The sequence below is a fragment of the Plodia interpunctella genome, chromosome 6 (assembly GCF_027563975.2).
Source record: "Plodia interpunctella isolate USDA-ARS_2022_Savannah chromosome 6, ilPloInte3.2, whole genome shotgun sequence".
Lineage (NCBI taxonomy): Eukaryota > Metazoa > Arthropoda > Insecta > Lepidoptera > Pyralidae > Plodia > Plodia interpunctella.
Window position 1 is genome coordinate 10,902,120 of NC_071299.1, and position 18,697 is coordinate 10,920,816.

The 18,697-nt window shown below is 35.6% G+C and overlaps 2 protein-coding genes across 5 annotated transcripts in view; both read right to left on the reverse strand.

Annotated features, from left to right (window-relative positions):
- LOC128671056 (uncharacterized protein) overlaps nt 1–18,643 on the reverse strand; it is a 35,682-nt gene extending 17,039 nt beyond the window's left edge. Inside the window, exons 1-12 of one of the 4 annotated variants that reach the window (XM_053747178.2) lie at nt 18,492–18,636; nt 17,938–18,083; nt 15,160–15,269; nt 14,935–15,029; nt 14,365–14,563; nt 13,388–13,595; nt 12,844–12,978; nt 10,838–11,056; nt 9,999–10,111; nt 9,468–9,596; nt 8,896–9,039; nt 7,787–7,855 (exon numbers count right to left, since the gene is read on the reverse strand). In XM_053747178.2, the coding sequence (XP_053603153.1) occupies nt 7,787–7,855; nt 8,896–9,039; nt 9,468–9,596; nt 9,999–10,111; nt 10,838–11,056; nt 12,844–12,978; nt 13,388–13,595; nt 14,365–14,563; nt 14,935–15,029; nt 15,160–15,263 (1,415 nt within the window). In that variant the 5' untranslated portion in view covers nt 15,264–15,269; nt 17,938–18,083; nt 18,492–18,636. Of the gene's footprint in view, nt 1–7,786; nt 7,856–8,895; nt 9,040–9,467; nt 9,597–9,998; nt 10,112–10,837; nt 11,057–12,843; nt 12,979–13,387; nt 13,596–14,364; nt 14,564–14,934; nt 15,030–15,159; nt 15,270–15,869; nt 16,000–17,692; nt 17,818–17,937; nt 18,084–18,491 lie in introns of those variants that run through there. The other 3 variants (XM_053747177.2, XM_053747176.2, XM_053747175.2) reach the window with 3 other exon arrangements.
- On the reverse strand, nt 1,843–7,274 carry LOC128671057 (uncharacterized). The gene is made up of 2 exons (XM_053747179.2): nt 6,683–7,274; nt 1,843–6,591 (listed from the first exon to the last, which is right to left on the reverse strand). The coding sequence occupies exon 2, from the start codon at nt 6,510–6,512 to the stop codon at nt 5,388–5,390; it is 1,125 nt and encodes a 374-aa protein (XP_053603154.1). The 5' UTR covers nt 6,513–6,591; nt 6,683–7,274; the 3' UTR covers nt 1,843–5,387.
- Nucleotides 18,644–18,697: the final 54 nt, after the last annotated feature.

Consider the following 18,697-nt stretch of genomic DNA (forward strand, 5'->3'; position numbering starts at 1 on the left):
TGGAAAATGATCTTTTTCTGATTGTCCCGGGTCTTGGATGTTTATCTATATATGTATTTGTTATAAAATATAGTATCGTTGAGTTAGTATCCCATAACACAAGTCTCGAACTTACTTTGGGGCTAGCTCAATCTGTGTGATTTGTCCTAATATATTTATTTATTTATTTATAGATAGATAAAGGTCGTTCAACTACTGATGCAGCAGCCACTTTAGTCGAAATAATTAATGAAGCTTGGGAATCCAAGCAAGATGTCGTAGGTATTTTCTGTGACTTATCGAAAGCTTTTGACTGTGTAGATCATAATATACTCAAAAATAAACTTCAACATTATGGTGTCACTGGCGCGGCTCTTAGTGTTCTTTCGTCTTACCTAGATAATAGAACACAGAGAGTAGAAATTAACAAAACAATTTCCGATAGTGCACCTGTTCACATAGGCGTACCTCAAGGCTCCATTATCGGTCCCTTTTTATTTTTGATTTATATTAACGACCTCCCATGCCTTGCCCAACATTTATGCGAAGTAGTTCTATTTGCAGACGATACATCCTTATTATTTAAAGTCGATAGAAAAAGTGAAAACTATAACTTTATAAGTAATAGCATGTCGGTAGTGCTTAACTGGTTTACAACCAACAACTTAGCTCTAAATACAGAGAAGACAAAATGTATTAAATTTTCTCTCTTAAATAACTCGCACAATGTTATACCTTTAACAGTAAATGGTAAAGCTCTGGAATGGGTACATAGTACTAAATTCCTGGGCATTACTGTGGACGACAAATTAAAGTGGGATAAACATATTGAAATCACGGCCAAAAAACTTAGTACGGCAGCTTTTGCAGTGAGAAGGATCAGACAGTGTACGAACATAGATACAGCTAGACTTGTGTATTTCAGCTACTTTCATAGCATTATGTCCTACGGACTATTAGTTTGGGGTAATGCAGCTGACATAGGAAAAATTTTTGTATTACAGAAAAGAGCTATCCGTTTTATTTATGGGTTAAAACCTCGAGATTCTCTTCAAGAACTCTTCAAATCAATTAACATCCTCACTGTGGTATGTCAGTATATCTTTGATGTGCTTATTTTTGTCAAATCAAATTTACATTTATATAAAAAATTAAACGAAGTAAATAGTGTAAACACTAGAAATAAGCACAAACTTTGTATGAATAGATTCAGGCTTAAAAAGGTTCGGCGGTCTTTCGTGGGTCAAAGTGTAAAATTATTCAATAAACTCCCTGCAGAGGCTATTAATCTGCCAATGAAAAATTTTAAAATTTATGTTAAGAAAAATTTAATGGATAAAGCGTATTACACAATTAACGCCTATTTGACTGATAAAAACGCTTGGATCCTCCCGACAACTTTGCCACTCCACACATGATCTCCTAATTTTTATTTTACTGTTTTTTATTATTTTATTCACAATTTTGAATTTTGTTATAATAATTCGTATGGCATTTAAATTTTATTTGTAAAACATGTACGTGATTTGTGATCTTCAAGTGTCTGAATTATACTTCTATTTCGACGAATAAGAATTGTAATTATGAAGTCATGGGAATCGAGTGTGTCATGCTCACTCAAATGGTCAATCTGGTGGTGGCGTCGTGGGCCGGGTCGTGAGGTTCCCTCTATTATGGTTGAGCTACGCGATGGCTGTCCCATGCGTCAACTCGTGAACGGGTGCTGCCAGAGGGAACTGGTCATCTCGTTTCTCATATATTTTCATGTAAGTTAATTGTGTTTCACATCGATATATATATATATATATATATATATAAGATCTTATCTTAATTCTTCAGGAGTGTTGGAAATAAACTCTTGTGTTGCTGTAAACAAAGTTTTTATTTTGTATTAACTAACATTCACTATTTCTTACTATCGACTTAAACTAACATTTTAAAATATAAAGGTACATACCTGTAAACAAAGAAACGACAATAAAGTTTATTTCTTACACTTTTTATCAAAATTATATCCACCAATTTATTTCACAATACAATCATCAACAAATTATTTTACCACCTCCTATATTTTGAAATTATTCTGTCTGACGTCTATCGACTTGACATTGACGTGACTGAACGCGGCAAATTTAAATAACAGAACTGTTTTACCAACTTTACCATGCTGCTTTGTCGACAACGCAAAGCGCGGCAAATTCAAAATGAAGAAATAATAATCTTATTTCTTTACATCTCCCCCCCTCGGAGGAAATTTCTTCTCGAAATTTCTATCATATGATATCACTCTTCTTATTCTTGTAGTAACTCCTCTTTACCTGGGACAGGAATAAGCTTTGTTATGTGGAAAAGATTTGATTCTATTTTCTTGTGACCTGTATCTACTCTATAAATTGAGTTAGAAATTTTTTCAATTATCTTATATGGCCCAATTTTCAATTCATCTAGTTTTTTCCTGTTTAATTTATTCCCATTTTCCACAAAGACCATATCTCCAACATTAAATATCCAAGGTTTTCGTTTTTTGTCAAATAATCTTTTATTGTATTCATGTGATTTTATAGTATTTGCAAATGCAATATTTTTATCCCTTATCCAATCATTATGTGATACTTCTTGCTTGAGTTGTTCTGGTAGAATTGATACATTTGTACCATACAACAGATAAGATGGTGAAAATCCAGTAACTGAGTGATCAGTTTTATTGTATATGCTTACACATTCTTGAGCTATGGATGTCCAAGCCTGCTTTTTCTCACTTTCATTGATTCGACATCTAATTTTATTCACTAATGTTTGGTTTAGTCTTTCATTAAGACCATTAGAGAATGGTGCATTTACTGCTGTAAATACTATTGGTATCTGTTTGTCATCCAAAAACTTTTTGAATTCATAAGAATTTATACCTGGGTATTGGTCTGTGAGAATCATACCTATGACCTCTGTTTCCGATATATTCTTGACAAGCTTTATGAAATCATTTGCAGTTTGAGTCTTCGAAGTAAGAATAAACGCGTACCTGGTAAAATGATCTACTAACAAATGAAGATATTTTTTTGTAGATCTTGAGCCTCCGAAACCTCCTATTGTGTCTATAGAAATTATCTCAAAAGGTCTTGTGGCTGGTCCTAGATGAGACAAGTGTCCAAATTTGCCATGTCCTCTTGATTTATTTTTTATACAAGTCGTACAGTTCCTACAAATCTTTCTGATGTTTGCTGACATTTCATTTGTAGAAAAGAGAGGACCAACCATTTTCTGCATTTGTCCGACACCAATATGACATAAGCTTTCGTGGACATTTTTAAGAAGTTTTAAACTGAATCTTTCTGATAAAATTATCTTTTCCTTGTTTCCAACTTTTTTGTAGTATAGATTTTCCTTTTTTATTAATTTATTTTTATTCTTTTGTATTTCTGTATTACTTTCTTGATCTTCTATAATATCTTCCAAATTTATCAAATTCACTACTTTTAATTGCTCATCTGTATTTTCATTTATCTCCAATACTGGGTTTCGGCTTAAGCAGTCCGCCTCGAGATTATTTTTCCCAGGAGCGTATTTTATTTTAAATTCGTATTGCGACAAATAATATGTCAAATCTCCCAGTTCCTCATCAGTTCTTGATTTTAAATTCATATTTTCTAAAGGTTTGTGGTCTGAGTACACTGTAAATGACCTACCCAATAACCAATATTGCCAGTATCTAACAGCTTCTCTTATAGCTAAACATTCTAAATATATAGCTTTCTTTTTCTTCTGGGCTTCGTTTAGTTTTTTTGAGAAATAAGCTACTGGTTTTTCTTTTCCATCTAGTTGTACCTGTTTTAAAATAGCGCCTACGCCTTCTATAGAAGCATCAGTGTAAATATTGATAGGCAAATTTTTGTCAAATATTTCTAGAATCGGTTGAGAGCATAATAGATTTTTTACCATATCAAACGATTTTTGACATTCATCAGACCAAACAAACTTCTGATTTTTTCTTAATAAATTGTGCAAAGGATCTAATATTATAGCGCTCCTCGGTATGTATTCGTGGTAAAAATTAATTTTCCCAAGAAACTGTCTTATATGCTTTTGAGTTTTGGGAATAGGAAAATTCTTAATGGAAATGACATTGTCTTTGACTGGCTGAACTGAATTATTTTGAATTATATGACCGAGATATTTAACCGAGTTTGACGCAAATGTGCATTTTGTGAATTTTAGTCTAAATCCTTCTTTTTTTATAGCGTCCAGTAATTGCGTCAAATGATTAATGTGTTCATCAAAACTCCTTGAAAAAACCAAAATATCGTCTATAAAATTAGCAGCAAATTCTGAAAGATTGTATTTTCTTAGAATATTACTTAAAATTCTTTGGAAAATTGCTGGGGATGTTTTTAAACCAAAGGGTAAGCAGGTCCACTGAAAATGACCTTCTTGAGTTACGAATCCTGTCTTCTTTCTGTCTTCTATCCGCAAGGGAATAGACCAGAACGCAGAATTTATATCTAAGGTTGAAAAAAAAGTACAGTTTCTAGTCTTAATTACTAAGTCTTCAATTAAAGGGAAAGGTTGAGCTTGAGGTACCACAATTTTGTTCAGATCCCTGAAGTCTATACATAATCTTGATTTCTTGTTATCCTCTTTTTTAAATGCTAGTGTTACGGGTGCTGCAAAAGGACTGTAAGATTCTTCTATTAGCTTGTTATCTAATAATTTTGCTATTTGATGTTCTATTTCTTTTTTATCTTCCATAGTGCATTTATAAGGCCTTTTACTGCAGTATTTTTCCACTGATAAGTCTATTCTCGCTTCATACCCATTAACAGTACCAACATCGTATTTATCTTTTGCAAAGACAGATTTGTATTCATTTATCAACTTATTTATATTTTCCTTTTTATCTTCATCTAAATGATTTATTTTCATTTCAAAGTCTTCTTCATTTACATGTTCATTGAAATTTATTTCGTATTTTTTTAAGATACTACTGTTTTCTTTTTCTTTTCCTGATGTGTAATTAAAAGTTGTACTAAATTCTTCTACTTTATCGACTTTATCATTATTTGGATACCTTTTCTGTATAATTTCTAAGTCTTCAGTTTGAATAAGTTTAAATATTTTTATTAAATCTAATCCAATTAAAAAGTCATACTTAAAATTTTTTCCATCAATAATGTACACATCAACTTGTTTTTCTAATCCAAAAATCTTTACTTTTAAGCTTGTCAAACCACTTGTCTTTTGAACACCATTAATTGTTATTAAATTTGCTTCATTTGTATAAGTATTGTTCTCGTTCTTTTTTAACTTCAATAATTTTGAATTTATCAAAGAGACATTAGAGCCTGAGTCATAGACTCCGTTTATTTGTAATTTATCATTTATAGTTAGTTTGACAGTTATCAATGGTGTTACTATTAGTTTTTTTGATCAGCCTCATTTAATTCTGCTTCAATTACTGAATTATTGACATGCCTAATGGAATTTTTCTTAATTTTTTCCTCTTCTTTTTCTTTAAACCAGCATAAATTTTCAGAATGATAACGCGAGCCCTTATTTAATTTTTCACATATTTTGCATGGAATTTTTGTTTCGGTTTTAACATAAGACTTCTGATTTCCATAATTTCTCTTGGCCACAAAATTTCTTTTATTCATCGAGTGTTCATGCTTATTCAGCTCATTAAATAAATCCATTGTATCTTTTAGAATTTCTCGGTCTATTTTGTTTAAAATGAATTCTGGTAATCCCGCTGCAATAAGATCTGTCAAAGTACCTGTATCAATTGATGGTCTCATCTCCAGCAGAAGTTTTTCCTTTTTTATAGCGTATTCTAGTAAAGAACCATCTTTGTATTTAAAAAACAGTGCGTAAGTGACTGGGTTCCATCCCTTATTGGCGAATGTCTCACAAAATTTGCTTTTCCATATAGACCATTCAGATTTGAATGACAATTTCATAATCATAGAACTATACCAGTCAGCGCAGGTCTTATCCAAAAACAATCTGAGTATTTCAATTTTTTTTTCATCCGATGTTACCTCACATCGCAAACATTCTTTTTCAAAAATGTCAATCCACAGATTTGCGTTGGCATTTTTACTAGTAAATTTTTCTAATACAAATTTTTCTGCAATTGATTTTAAACTTTGCTGCCTATTTGCTTGCGTGGTTTCTATAAACTTTTCAAATAATTTTTCTAGTGTACCTGACTCGTTCTTCTGCGCCACTTCTTCTTCTATTATTTCTTCTAAAAATTGATCTCCAAATTGCACGTTTCCGTCTTCATCTAAATAAATTCCAGCCAATTCTTGTGTCATTGTTATCCAGACTCTTCTTGTTTGGAACCTTTTTTTTAAGCTATTCTTCACTTTATTATATGCAGAGGTTTTAATGATTTCTTTGTGATGGCCAACCGCCTGAAACTCCTCAGGTATTGCATACACTTTGTTGTCCTTAGTGGTTATTGAGGTTATAGAATACACATTTGACTTTCCATCACTTCCGGGCAATAATGTAAATTTAAATTGAAGTTTCTCCATTTTTCATTAAAACAAGATTGTCGTTTTATAAGATCTTATCTTAATTCTTCAGGAGTGTTGGAAATAAACTCTTGTGTTGCTGTAAACAAAGTTTTTATTTTGTATTAACTAACATTCACTATTTCTTACTATCGACTTAAACTAACATTTTAAAATATAAAGGTACATACCTGTAAACAAAGAAACGACAATAAAGTTTATTTCTTACACTTTTTATCAAAATTATATCCACCAATTTATTTCACAATACAATCATCAACAAATTATTTTACCACCTCCTATATTTTGAAATTATTCTGTCTGACGTCTATCGACTTGACATTGACGTGACTGAACGCGGCAAATTTAAATAACAGAACTGTTTTACCAACTTTACCATGCTGCTTTGTCGACAACGCAAAGCGCGGCAAATTCAAAATGAAGAAATAATAATCTTATTTCTTTACATATATATATATATATTATAATCAGCACTCGGATCACAATCATAACCTGTTTTGATATACCTTTTGACTATGTACATTATGTACTTTTATATATTATTAGAAAGAAAAGAAAAAAAATTTTTTTTGTAAGAAACAATAATGGTAAGCCGATCTGGCATGATAGGGACCAACACTGTTCAAATGAGTTTCTTTCGGCATTTCTTCTCAGCAGTGGTCGTTCCGAAATGCCAGTAGTTTCTAGCTTGTGAGAAATAACTATAAATTTAAAGATTGACGAGAAAAAGTGCCTGTGAAGGTCTAATTTCTGAATAAATGATTTGAATTTGAATTTGAATTTGAATTTGAATAAAAAAACAAACTTATGCAAAGGGCTACGTTTTCATATAATAAACGTCTCTAAATCATATACACAACGTGAGAAAATTGCAATTGTATGTTTACAGTAACTAGAACTCTAGCTATTACAGTTTAAACTTTCAATGTCTGTTTCCCAAAAAATTGATTTTTGTGTGAACTTTGAAATTTTTTTCCAATTAATGTGAATAAAGTTAATTGTTTTTCTTTTATTCCACAATATAATCAACCAACTATTTAACTACCTAAATACAGCCTTAACTAAATACCACCCAAGTGGTACCTAAACGCTTGGAACGCCACATTTTCTTTATATAGGATCCCACCATACTTATTGAAGTTTTAGCCGGCCAAAAAAACCTCTAGCTCTATGGAATAAGAGTGTCGCTAATATCATTCGTTCTCACTCACCTCACCTCACCTCGATGCGAATGGCAAGCACGCAAAAAGTTAATTTAGACAAAAATATCTCACCTAGGCACTAAGGGATTTTTCTCGCTGATTTCTTCTATTTTCGGTCCATCAGACTGTAGACGGAAGTATCTGTGAAAAAAAATAAATTATAATGTACGTGTACAAGTTTTAATATTTATGTATGTAAATTTAGACTATTCCCCAAAGTAGTCATTCAATCAGAAACTTTTTTCTAATGTCAAAAACGAAATTTTATATGAAGCTTGTATGACGGTAATGTATTGTGACGTCACGGATTTTGGAGTCAAAAAGCATTCTTAATGTACCTACTTTAAGACCGAAATATAGGAAAATTCATAATTAATAAAACTGATCAATTAAAGCGACATTTAATTATTTCAATACATTTATATACTATATTTTTTACCCATTTGAATAGCCAATTAATTAATTGTCTTACCACTGGCAAATCGACTTCTTTCTTATCAAGTGTATTTGTTATTGCTAATTCCGGAGTCAAATTTTATTCAAGTCACCTAAAGGCACCTCACATGACTTACGACTGCCGCTATTCAGTGGCAAGTAGTCTCAATGTAATAACTGAACAGCAAGTCACCTAAAGGCATCAGGCATGACTTACGACTGCCGCTAGCTAGTAGCAGGCAAGTAGCCTCATTGCAATAACTGAACAGTCTATATAGGATTTTTGCACATTTTTCACCAATAGTTAGTGTGAAGGTTTTTAGGTGTATAAACCGGGTTTCACCCAAGCGGAGCCGGGACTGGCCGCTAGTATATAATAATAGTGTGGAGATATGGATGATGTAACCTCATGCATAAGTGTTCGCAGAATTGATAGGGCGAGAAACACAGATTTACGTGCCAAAACCCGGATCATTGATGTGAACGCCAAGACAGCGAGGCTCACGTGGAAATGGGCGGAGCATTTTTGCCATCATGGCCGCCAGAGGGATGGGCACAGGTCACCAAACAAATTGGGTTCCCGTAGGGCCACCACCACGAACGAGATGGCGGGATGTTTTGGACAGGTTTCGGCGAGGTTGGCAACAAATGGATCAGGATAGAGACCTTTGGAAGACAGAAGGGAAGGCGTTTGCCCAGCAATGGGACACAAAATACAGGCTATAAAAAAAAATAAAAAAAGCAACCTCATGCCGGCCACACAGTTGTCGATGGCGGCCCTCAGATGTTCCCCCAGCTCCTCGGCTGCGGCGTCGTTCAGTTGCTCCAACTTGCGCTTCAGTTCCTCACAGCATTTCTTCAAGCGGGACTCCTCGTCGTAGCAGTCGTTTCTGTTCCAAAAAATAATGATTCATATCCATACTAATAATATAAATGCAAAAGTCTGTCTGTCTGTTCCGCTTTCACTAAACCGCTGGACCGATTTTGATTGGTATGCATGTAAAGACCCTCGTTCAAACATAGGCCGCCTTTTTTTATCTAAATTCAAACCCTAAATGATTATAATTGGCGGTGAAAGCTTGTATGAAAATCGTGACCGTTCCGCTTACGGATAGAAATTCACGCTGTCGAAGCCGCGGGCAAGACTTGGTTATTAAAAAAACTAGCTGAAAAAGTAGCCTATGTAACGTCTATCAGCACTCAGCAGTCTATGTGTTCCTTGGCGGCCTCGTATGACATCGACGGGAGAATATAGAGTGGTCCTATTCTAGGGCGGGACCACACACCACTCCCTCATAACCCTCTAAGCTCCACTTACCTATAAACATTATATATCTGCAAAGCCAGGTCCAAATCGACCGTAGACTTGAGTCTTCGGAACTGCGGGTCCTGAATCAGTTTCAATTCACCGCGGTCTGATTCCGTGCTCGTCTTTACGGGGGGCACCCTGCGGGGATATATTAGCTATGTATTACTACAAAAATTTATTAAACAATGTCTTGCAGAATACATATAGTTATCTTAATATATTATGTTTAAATACTTTCTAAATTCACTATCCGTCTTAAGGAAAATATGACATTTTGCAGTTGCCAATGTCAATACATTGACAACTACAAAATGTCATTTAAGAACGTGACATCTAAATAATGAAATAAATTAAAGAACATAAAGAAAATAAAAATTTATTTTCTTTTTCTTTTCTTTAGTAAGCGAAATCTTTGTCTTTTAATTTTTTTTTGTTTGTATTTAAAGGGTAATTTTTTTTTGTCACGCTTTTAATGAAATACGATAATTCTATAGTTTCTATAATTGCAATAGTGTGAAGGTAAAAACTTAATATATTAACTTGTTTTTCGCCATGTAGTAGAACTCATGCACGATGTCCTGCGTGTTGCATATGTACATCTCGTGCAGTCGGGCCTCGGGCACCAGCTGCGTCTCCAGCAGATGTCGGATCGCCTGACACAACGGAAATATCACTTTTACTGTAATGGTTAAGACGCCCGACTGTGGATCGTAAGGTCTCACGTTCGTATCCTACTCGTCCCATATGAGTTCGTATACCAATCTGACTCATATATAGTAGTTTTCATCGACCATCACTTGCTTCCGATGAAGGAAAACATCGTGAGGAAACCTGCATACTGGTTGACAGTTTCGTTCCCTAGTGTGTATGCGACCACCTGCCATTAGATGGCAGATGCTTTTAGGCGACTTAAGTGACACTACTGTTAGTAATAACACACTCGATATGATGATTGCACCACTCGCTTACGGAAATCTAAAATTACTAAATAACACAACCACACTGTGTGATGTTAGGTCGAGAACGAATACGATAATTACAGAACAAGATTTGAATACGTTTACCGGTCTACCGGATATCTAGAATGAGTAATATTACACGAGATTTGCGAGTTAAACTAGAAACAGAAGACTGAGCTTTGTAAAACGATAAAAAGCGTACTTGTATATTTTTAACTCCCGACGCAAAAAGAGATGTGTTATAAGTTTAACGTGTCTATCAGTGTATCTGTATGTGTCATCGTAGCTCTCAAACGGATGAACCGATTTTCGTTTTTTTTTTATTTGTGCCATATATATAATTTTATTCCGAGCGTTCTTAGTATGTTTCAGCCGTTCAAAAGTTTTAGCGAAACGAATATTGTTTATGGTTGAATGTACCTCTATATGGTCGTGGTGCGAGACGCGACTGGGCACGCCGCGCGGCACGAGGTCGCCGCGCGCGGCCGCCGCGCCCAGCGCCGCCAGCGCCGCGTCCAGCAGCGCCGCCGGCCGCAGGTGCGCGCTGTTGCCGCAGTTGTAGCTCGCCTCGGGGTGCCTCGCCAGCCACGGGGCTTCGTTGGCGGTGTGGTTCAGCACTATGTCGCATATTGACAACATCTACGTGTAAAAAAAAAATGGTGACGGTAGTTAATATAAACTCGATCTTGCATAACTGCACGCTAACAACTCAACAACACAATTTTATATTTTGTTTCTTTCTACGCTATAAAGGAATTTATTGCGAAGTATTATAGTTTTCCATTACACAATGTAGTCACAGTCTACAAAATCGAAAACGATAGCCACCAAAATTTTAGCAGGCATTTTTTTTTAATTCCCGCCAATAAATACAAGAAATTGATAAAAAATGTGATGGTAGCGCTAGTGTGCAGTTATGTATCACTTTAACACGAATCAATACATAATATTAAATATTGAATTAGATACACTGAATCCATTCCTATATTTAGTCTGGACATGAAAATTTTAATGAAATTAGGTTTGAAGATTTTACCATGGAGCGTGGCATACCTACTGCCGCCATTTTGATTTTTTTTCAAAATCGCGGCCAGCCATGAAACTTTTATAAATCGATAGCTGACATTAATGCCAACAAAAAATATTAATTCAATGACCTTCATAAAGTGTCAGGTTTCCGAGAAAATAACCGTCAAAGTTGATCACGTGATTTTTTTTTAATAGCGACTTTAATCCCATCTATTTGGTATAACAATATGTAAACATACACAAAATATTCTAATAGGTATAGATAATATTAATAATAAAACATAGATAACTATGCCTCATGATATTTCTACATGTTGCGGCTACTATGTACTTAATAAGAATATTTCATACTACGACAAAAAAGTCAATGGTGACGTACTGTTCATTAGGTATTGTTTTAGGTGTTATATATAACAAGAAAATAGATTATATATTGTATTATTCTAATGTGCAAGCGAGACGGAAGGGGGGGGGGGGGAGTGTGGTGGAGGGAGGTGCGCCCGTGCCACCTTTATACCCCCGACCGCTGCACTCAGTTTGCTACCTGTGTTCTTTCTATGCGGGAGTAAACGCCTCTCTGTGCGAGTTATTCGTTATTTAGTATTTGTATTGATGTTATGAATGTGATTTTTGTATTTGTAGTCTCAAAAGTGTTTAAATTGTGTATACTAAAAGCATGATGCCTTAAAATGTTTATCGGGCAATAAAAATACTGTTCCTAAACTGTACTTTTAATTTTCCCTTTTGTGCCAATGTAAAAAGAAATCCAGGTTTATATATTTTATATATTTTCGCAAAGAGAAATTGTAGTAGGTAACCATAAAACTATGCCACAATATAAATGTAAAGAGAATTTTTAATTTTATGATTATTCCTATCTTATGTTATGTAGTAAATGGTTTTACAGAGGTACCTATTACTTTTATTTACCCTATAATGTCAAATGTCACAAAATATGTAATTAAGTTGAAAAATATATCCAGATACAATGCAACATACATATTTGTTCTAAAAGTTATTTTTTTAATATCTTGATTCATCAGAACACATACCCTTGCTTATAATTATGGATGTCACGTGATCAACTTTGACGGTTATTATCTCAGAAACCTAACACTTTACGAGGGTCATTGTTTTAATATTTTTTGTTGGTATTAATGTCAGCTATCGATTTATATACGTTTCATGGCTGGCCGCGATTTTGAAAAAAAATCAAAATGGCGGCAGTAGGTATGCCACAAATCTTCAAACCCTTTTGACAGAAACAATAGTATACATGCGTCGAAAGGTTCTCTTCGTCAAATTCAAATTCAACAAATTAAAAAAATATTATATTCTTCTCTCACAACTTACCTAGTTGTGAGAGAAGAATATTTTTTAATTTTTGGAAATATTACCTTCCACTCGTTCCTCATCTTGGAGACCAGGTTCTCGACGTCGGCGAAGGTGGCCTCGCGGCCGTCGCTGTCGAACTTGGGGTTCAAACGGAGCTGGTTCGCGATGCTGTAGCTCGAGTTTGACGCACCCAGCTCCTGTTCAATAAACATAAAATAAATATATTAGGACAAATCACACAGATTGAGCTAGCCCCAAAGTAAGTTCGAGACTTGTGTTATGGGATACTAACTCAACGATACTATATATTATAACAAATACATATATATAGATAAACATCAAAGACCCGGGCCAATCAGAAAAATATCATTTACAAGATCAATAAAGAATATTAATTATGAAATTTAGTTGGCAATCTACACTAATATTGATATTTGAAGTACCTCTTCAAGTATAATCTACTCAACCAATCTTCTTGAGATATTGCACACATGTAGTTTGAAGCATAGAGAAGGAAACCTATCATTCCAGAAAACGAATGCGGGCGAAGCCGCGGTCAAAAGCAAGTCTTTCATAAAAGTGAATCCAAGAACAGCCCCGACCGACCTGCACCGGCGTGAAGTGTATCATGTTGTAGCCGGCCTCTTTGCTGACGCGCAGCACGCGCTCCCAGCGCGGCAGCGGCCCCAGCGCCTTCGCCAGCACCGTGTGGCACAGCAGCGCGTCCAGCGGCAGCTCCGCGTCCGCCGCGCCCGTCCGCAGCGTCGGCGGCACTTGGAACCAGCCCGAGCCTTGCGGACCGATCGGGGACTCACTGTCCACGACCAACAACGATTAATCGTCTCCCAACTGAGAACCGTGCTCGGTTACGACGAAACTAAGAATGTATTTATTTGCATTCAATGAGTTGTGAATTGCAAATAAAGTTCCAATCATTCAGCCTGTGATAGCATACAAATATAAAATAACAAAAAAAGCATAATATCAAAGCACAACGTTGTAGGTCCGTCGTGTTGTTTTCTATAGTGTTTGACACTAAAACCTATAGAAAAACAACCTGTCGAAACACCATGGAGCCGTGTCCTATTGCACGGTTGCGGTGAGACGTCATCACGTTGATTCGTCGACAAATCAACGAACAGCAACGCGGGAACGTACGTTGCATGTCAGATAAAACAACATAGCACAACGAAGCCACAACGTAGTGTGTCCTCGCAACAAAGCACGACTGTGCAATGAGGCATGGCCCATACAATTTTCGCGTTGTATTTCGACACACATCAAAACGACGGAGCGCGATTTAGCAATGGGCATGGCTCTAATAGGATAAATGCGAAAGTTAGTTTATTTTATTGTGTTACCTCTTCACACTACGATATTGAAATTCTACATACATGTAATCCAGAGTACGGAGACGAACATACGACTCATTCTGGGGAAAAGTATATTTCCCGCGGACAAAACGGCGAGTTAAAAGTTTAAGATACAATAATTAAATGAAAAACAGTCAAGTAGCGCAGCTGGACAATGCAAAAGAGTTGGAGTTTTATAATATGTAAGGACATAGACAAATAAACACTCACGCGTTGTCATAGACAAAGTAATAATGGAAGGAGCCAGCCCGGGCCAGCTTGAGCTCGCAGTAGAGGTCGGTGTCGTCGACGAGGACGCCGGCGCCGAGGCTGGCGGCGCCGGCGTCCGCGCCAGCCGCCGCGCGGCGCCACTCCAGCCCGTAGTACTGGTTGCGGACGAACTCTGCCTGCTCGCTGTTGTTGTCTTCTTCTGTTTACAGTTTTTAAAATTTATAATCTACTGTACTTTTGTGTCCCACTGCTGGGCAAAGCCCTCCCCTTCTGTCTTCCAAAGGTCTAAAAAAATAATAATAATCATCATCTACTAGCTTTTGTCCACAACTTCGTTATGTAAGAATTCGTTTCTCGTAGTAATTTCATTGCATCACTAGTGCTCCTCTACACTGTCCTAGGAACCTACACACCAAATTTTAGCTTTCTATGCCCTAGTTTCCGCTGCGCGGTGTCTGTCAGTCGGTAACTCAGAACGCAAAAGTTTTATATATATGCGGGCGAAGCAGTGTTTAAAGAGCTAGTTACTTATAGATAATTATTAGTAATGAATACAAAAGTTAAACTTACGATTGTCTGACATAACATAGTTGGTGTAAAGGAACACTTTCCGGCCGAATAAGCTGGGCCCGGGGCAGAACTGTAAATAGCAGCCTTTTTCAAACCTGAAAATATAACATAGCCACGACTTTTCATGTTAATTTGTTAAAGCAAGGTAAACTCAATACTGTCAACCAGGGCGCAGGTTTCCTTGAGATGTTTTCCTTCATGTGAATCAATCTATTAGTGTCCCACCTGTAGAGCGTGGAGTCATTGTGCGCGGCGTGCTCGAGCGTGATCACGCGCGTGCGCGGCGGCCGCGGCACGCCCGACTCTGCGCCGGCGCGATCTATAGCCATCTGTCTCTGTAACAATAATAACGTGGATGGCTGTAGGTAGTTATCATGTCCACTTGGATAACACTAGTGTAGCTGGTTCTAAGCTAGTGCTTTTCCATATAGAAAGTGAATTTGTTACGCTCTATTTACCCATCGATTCTCCTAAACGTTTAAAGTAGATCGGGCACATTTATAATATTCATCATCTGTTGATGATGAATATTATAAATGTAATATAATTTCAGCTCTTTTTTGCCCACTATATATTAATAATATTAGTTGGGATAAATAAATTACTAAACGTCGAGTCCCCTTAGGTCGAAACGACCAATAGCACAACGGGTAACATCTACACTATTATTATAAAGAGGTAAACGTTTGTATTTTTGAGGCAGGTAAACTCCGAAACTTCAAAAATTATTTCACCATTAGAAAGGTATATTATCCTAGATTGCTATAGGCTATATTTTATCTCAAAATTCCCACGGAAGCGAAGCACAGGGCAACATCTAGTTACGAATAAAAAACGAATCGCTCTCAAGTTACCAATTTCTTGCAGATCGACTCTCCTATCTTCTCAACGAGAATTTGCACCAAAAATGCAACGAAACTACATGTGAGGTCTACCTTCTCCATGACAGCTTTCTCTTGCACCTTCCTCGCGTAGTCGCTCTTCTCGCGAATCAGTTTAGACATCGTATAACCACCGTAAAGAACCCATGAACAGCACGACAAGAATACGCGAGCGTGCGAAACGCGAGGTCTTTTATTAACGTGGGGGGCACGCGTGGAACGAGCCGTGACTGAGGTTCTGAGGTATTGGGTTTCAACCCTTTGTGCCAGAGGACGGTCATCTCCATCTAGGCAATTAAAATCTACAACGTACTAAATATCCAAATATGTATAGGTAATATATATTCGTAGTCATATAAACCTATTTGTAGGCAATATAAACCTAAATATTATAAATTGGAAGTATAGTTACTCGATTTCATACCATCTGCTGTATTGATTTCGGAGTTTGACCTAGTATTTGACATTGAGTATTGATTTTGTAAATTTCCACAGGTGGTGGATTTATACAATTGGCTACGCCACATGCATCCCTGTGGCGTAGCCAATTGAATATATCCATCTATCATGATTAAATGTATATATCAGTTTATACATGTAGTAATTCTAATATAATTTTCTAGACATTTATCTTCTGGATTAGTATATCAACTGGATGGATATCCATATCCAGCTCTTAAGCAAAGCATTTTATTACCTATTACTTTGCTTAACCTGTTAGCGCTCTTCTGTCACATTTAACAGAAGAGCGCTGACAGACAGTTACAGAACAGATGCACCTTCTATACATAATTAGAATACTCTAGTTATGATATATGTGTATGTATATTAGTGGTGTGTTACTATACACAAGTTTCTGTTATCATTGTCACGCGATAAACCGCTAGGCGAGTTCCGGGCTGCTTAGCAAGCATAATAAGGTAAAGTTATTAAAAAGAAATGAGACACAAAGTGGTGGATTATACTTATTTCTGAACATTTGTACATTGGAATTAGAATTATTCCATTAATGTCTTCTTCATAGTCGTATTCCTCATGACTGAGGGTTGTGGTTATTACATGGAATGAAACACACGTAACAACTTTCTTGGCATTATTAATGGAATGGTTTGCCATTGCCTTCTCCATTTCACACACAAGTTAATAATCAACAAGTGTGCAGGTTTCCTCACGATGCTTTTCCTTCACCGGAAGCAAGTGGTGATCTATGAAAACTACTATACATGAGTCTTAACCATTACACCACCACCGCTTCTATTAATCGCGCTATTAATGTACTAGTTATATTAACTATATTTTTGGCAACAGTGACACAGTGCCTGCTTAATTATCAACAAACCTATATATATCCCACCTACAACAATATATTCCATCTACCAAACACACTATATGTAATTGCTACTTACATATTCTATAAAATCTAAGTAAAGGTTTGACATAAAAATAATTCTGGCCAGTCAGTGCACATTTATGGATAAGCATGGCAATTCATCACAAGCTTCATATCTGAGTTAAATTACAGGATAAAAATCAAGTGCAAGTCATGGGTGTTACTTTAATTCAACAGAATCTCTTCCAATACAACTATGAGGATAGAGGTGAATACTTAAAGAATTTAAAGCAAATACAAGAATGATATTAAAAAATTCAATTGAAAGGAAAATGTTGCAGATATTGAAAGTCAGAAGATGGTTTTCACCAAAATTCTATATAAGTGAAAAATGGTGGGCCACACATAATCACTATTTTGGTCCTACTTCATGGGCAAAGCAAGGATTACCGGAACAATTTGGTTGAACCTTAATAAAAATGAAAGACTAAAAACTGCTAAAAAAAGTAGAAGTGAGAAGTTTTGTTTGTGTGTAAAACTATACTACCTGGCATGGTTTCACAAAACAACACAACATAGTACTTTTCATATTCCACTTCATTATGACTAATTTATATACACTTTTTTTTTTAATTCCGATCCAATAGTAACACCTGACACTAGTGTAGAAACACTAATGGTCATGATCACATGTAATGTGTGCAATGAGGTGGACATGCTCCAATGAAAATTCGATTTCAATGCAGTTGTTATCTCAGATTGTAATCATGTACAGTTAGCTCAAAAACTTACTTTGCATTTGGGATTAATGATAATTACATCACAATGTTACTTTAGAACATAGGGACGTTTTTCTAAAAGTTGTGATGGTGAAATAATTTTTTTCACTGACAAACTGTCCATTATAGCCACGCTGAAGAACCAGGTAAGTTATTTGTCTGAAATGAACACTTGGCTTATTTTTATAACATATAAGTAGTCTTACTGCTAGTGATAATTATCTAAAGAAAATTATTGAGAAAAATAAAACGCAATGACCATGTTATCAGAAAATGTTTGTAGTTACTTTTTACGGGTAGATTCCAAAAATACAGAAAAACAATACATTGTCAACTGATTTATTATTAAATGGATTAAATTAGAACTTATTACAACTTATATGCATAAGTATAAAAAATGTAATTAGTAAGTCAATTAAACAATAAAATGTTTAATTTAAGAAACTTTTAATTTCTTACCAAATAAGTCGTAAGTGGAAGATCAAAGTTTCAATGTCGCGCGGTCATTTAGAATGAAAATAGCATGTTTTAGCGCTATGCGACGACCGGTAGGCCTTGGAAACTTACCAGTGATATCAATTAGGATCCGTCGGGTAATTTTTATGGAGTTGTAACTTGTAATAAAATATTAAAACTAATTGTTTACAAAATGATCGAAGAAATAATTTTTAATTTGTAACTTGACAGTTGACAGTTGTCACCTTTGAATGACCTTCACCACTTTTTTTATTGATGCGTGTAATAGGTTTTAGCGTCGTCTATTTAGGGCTAAA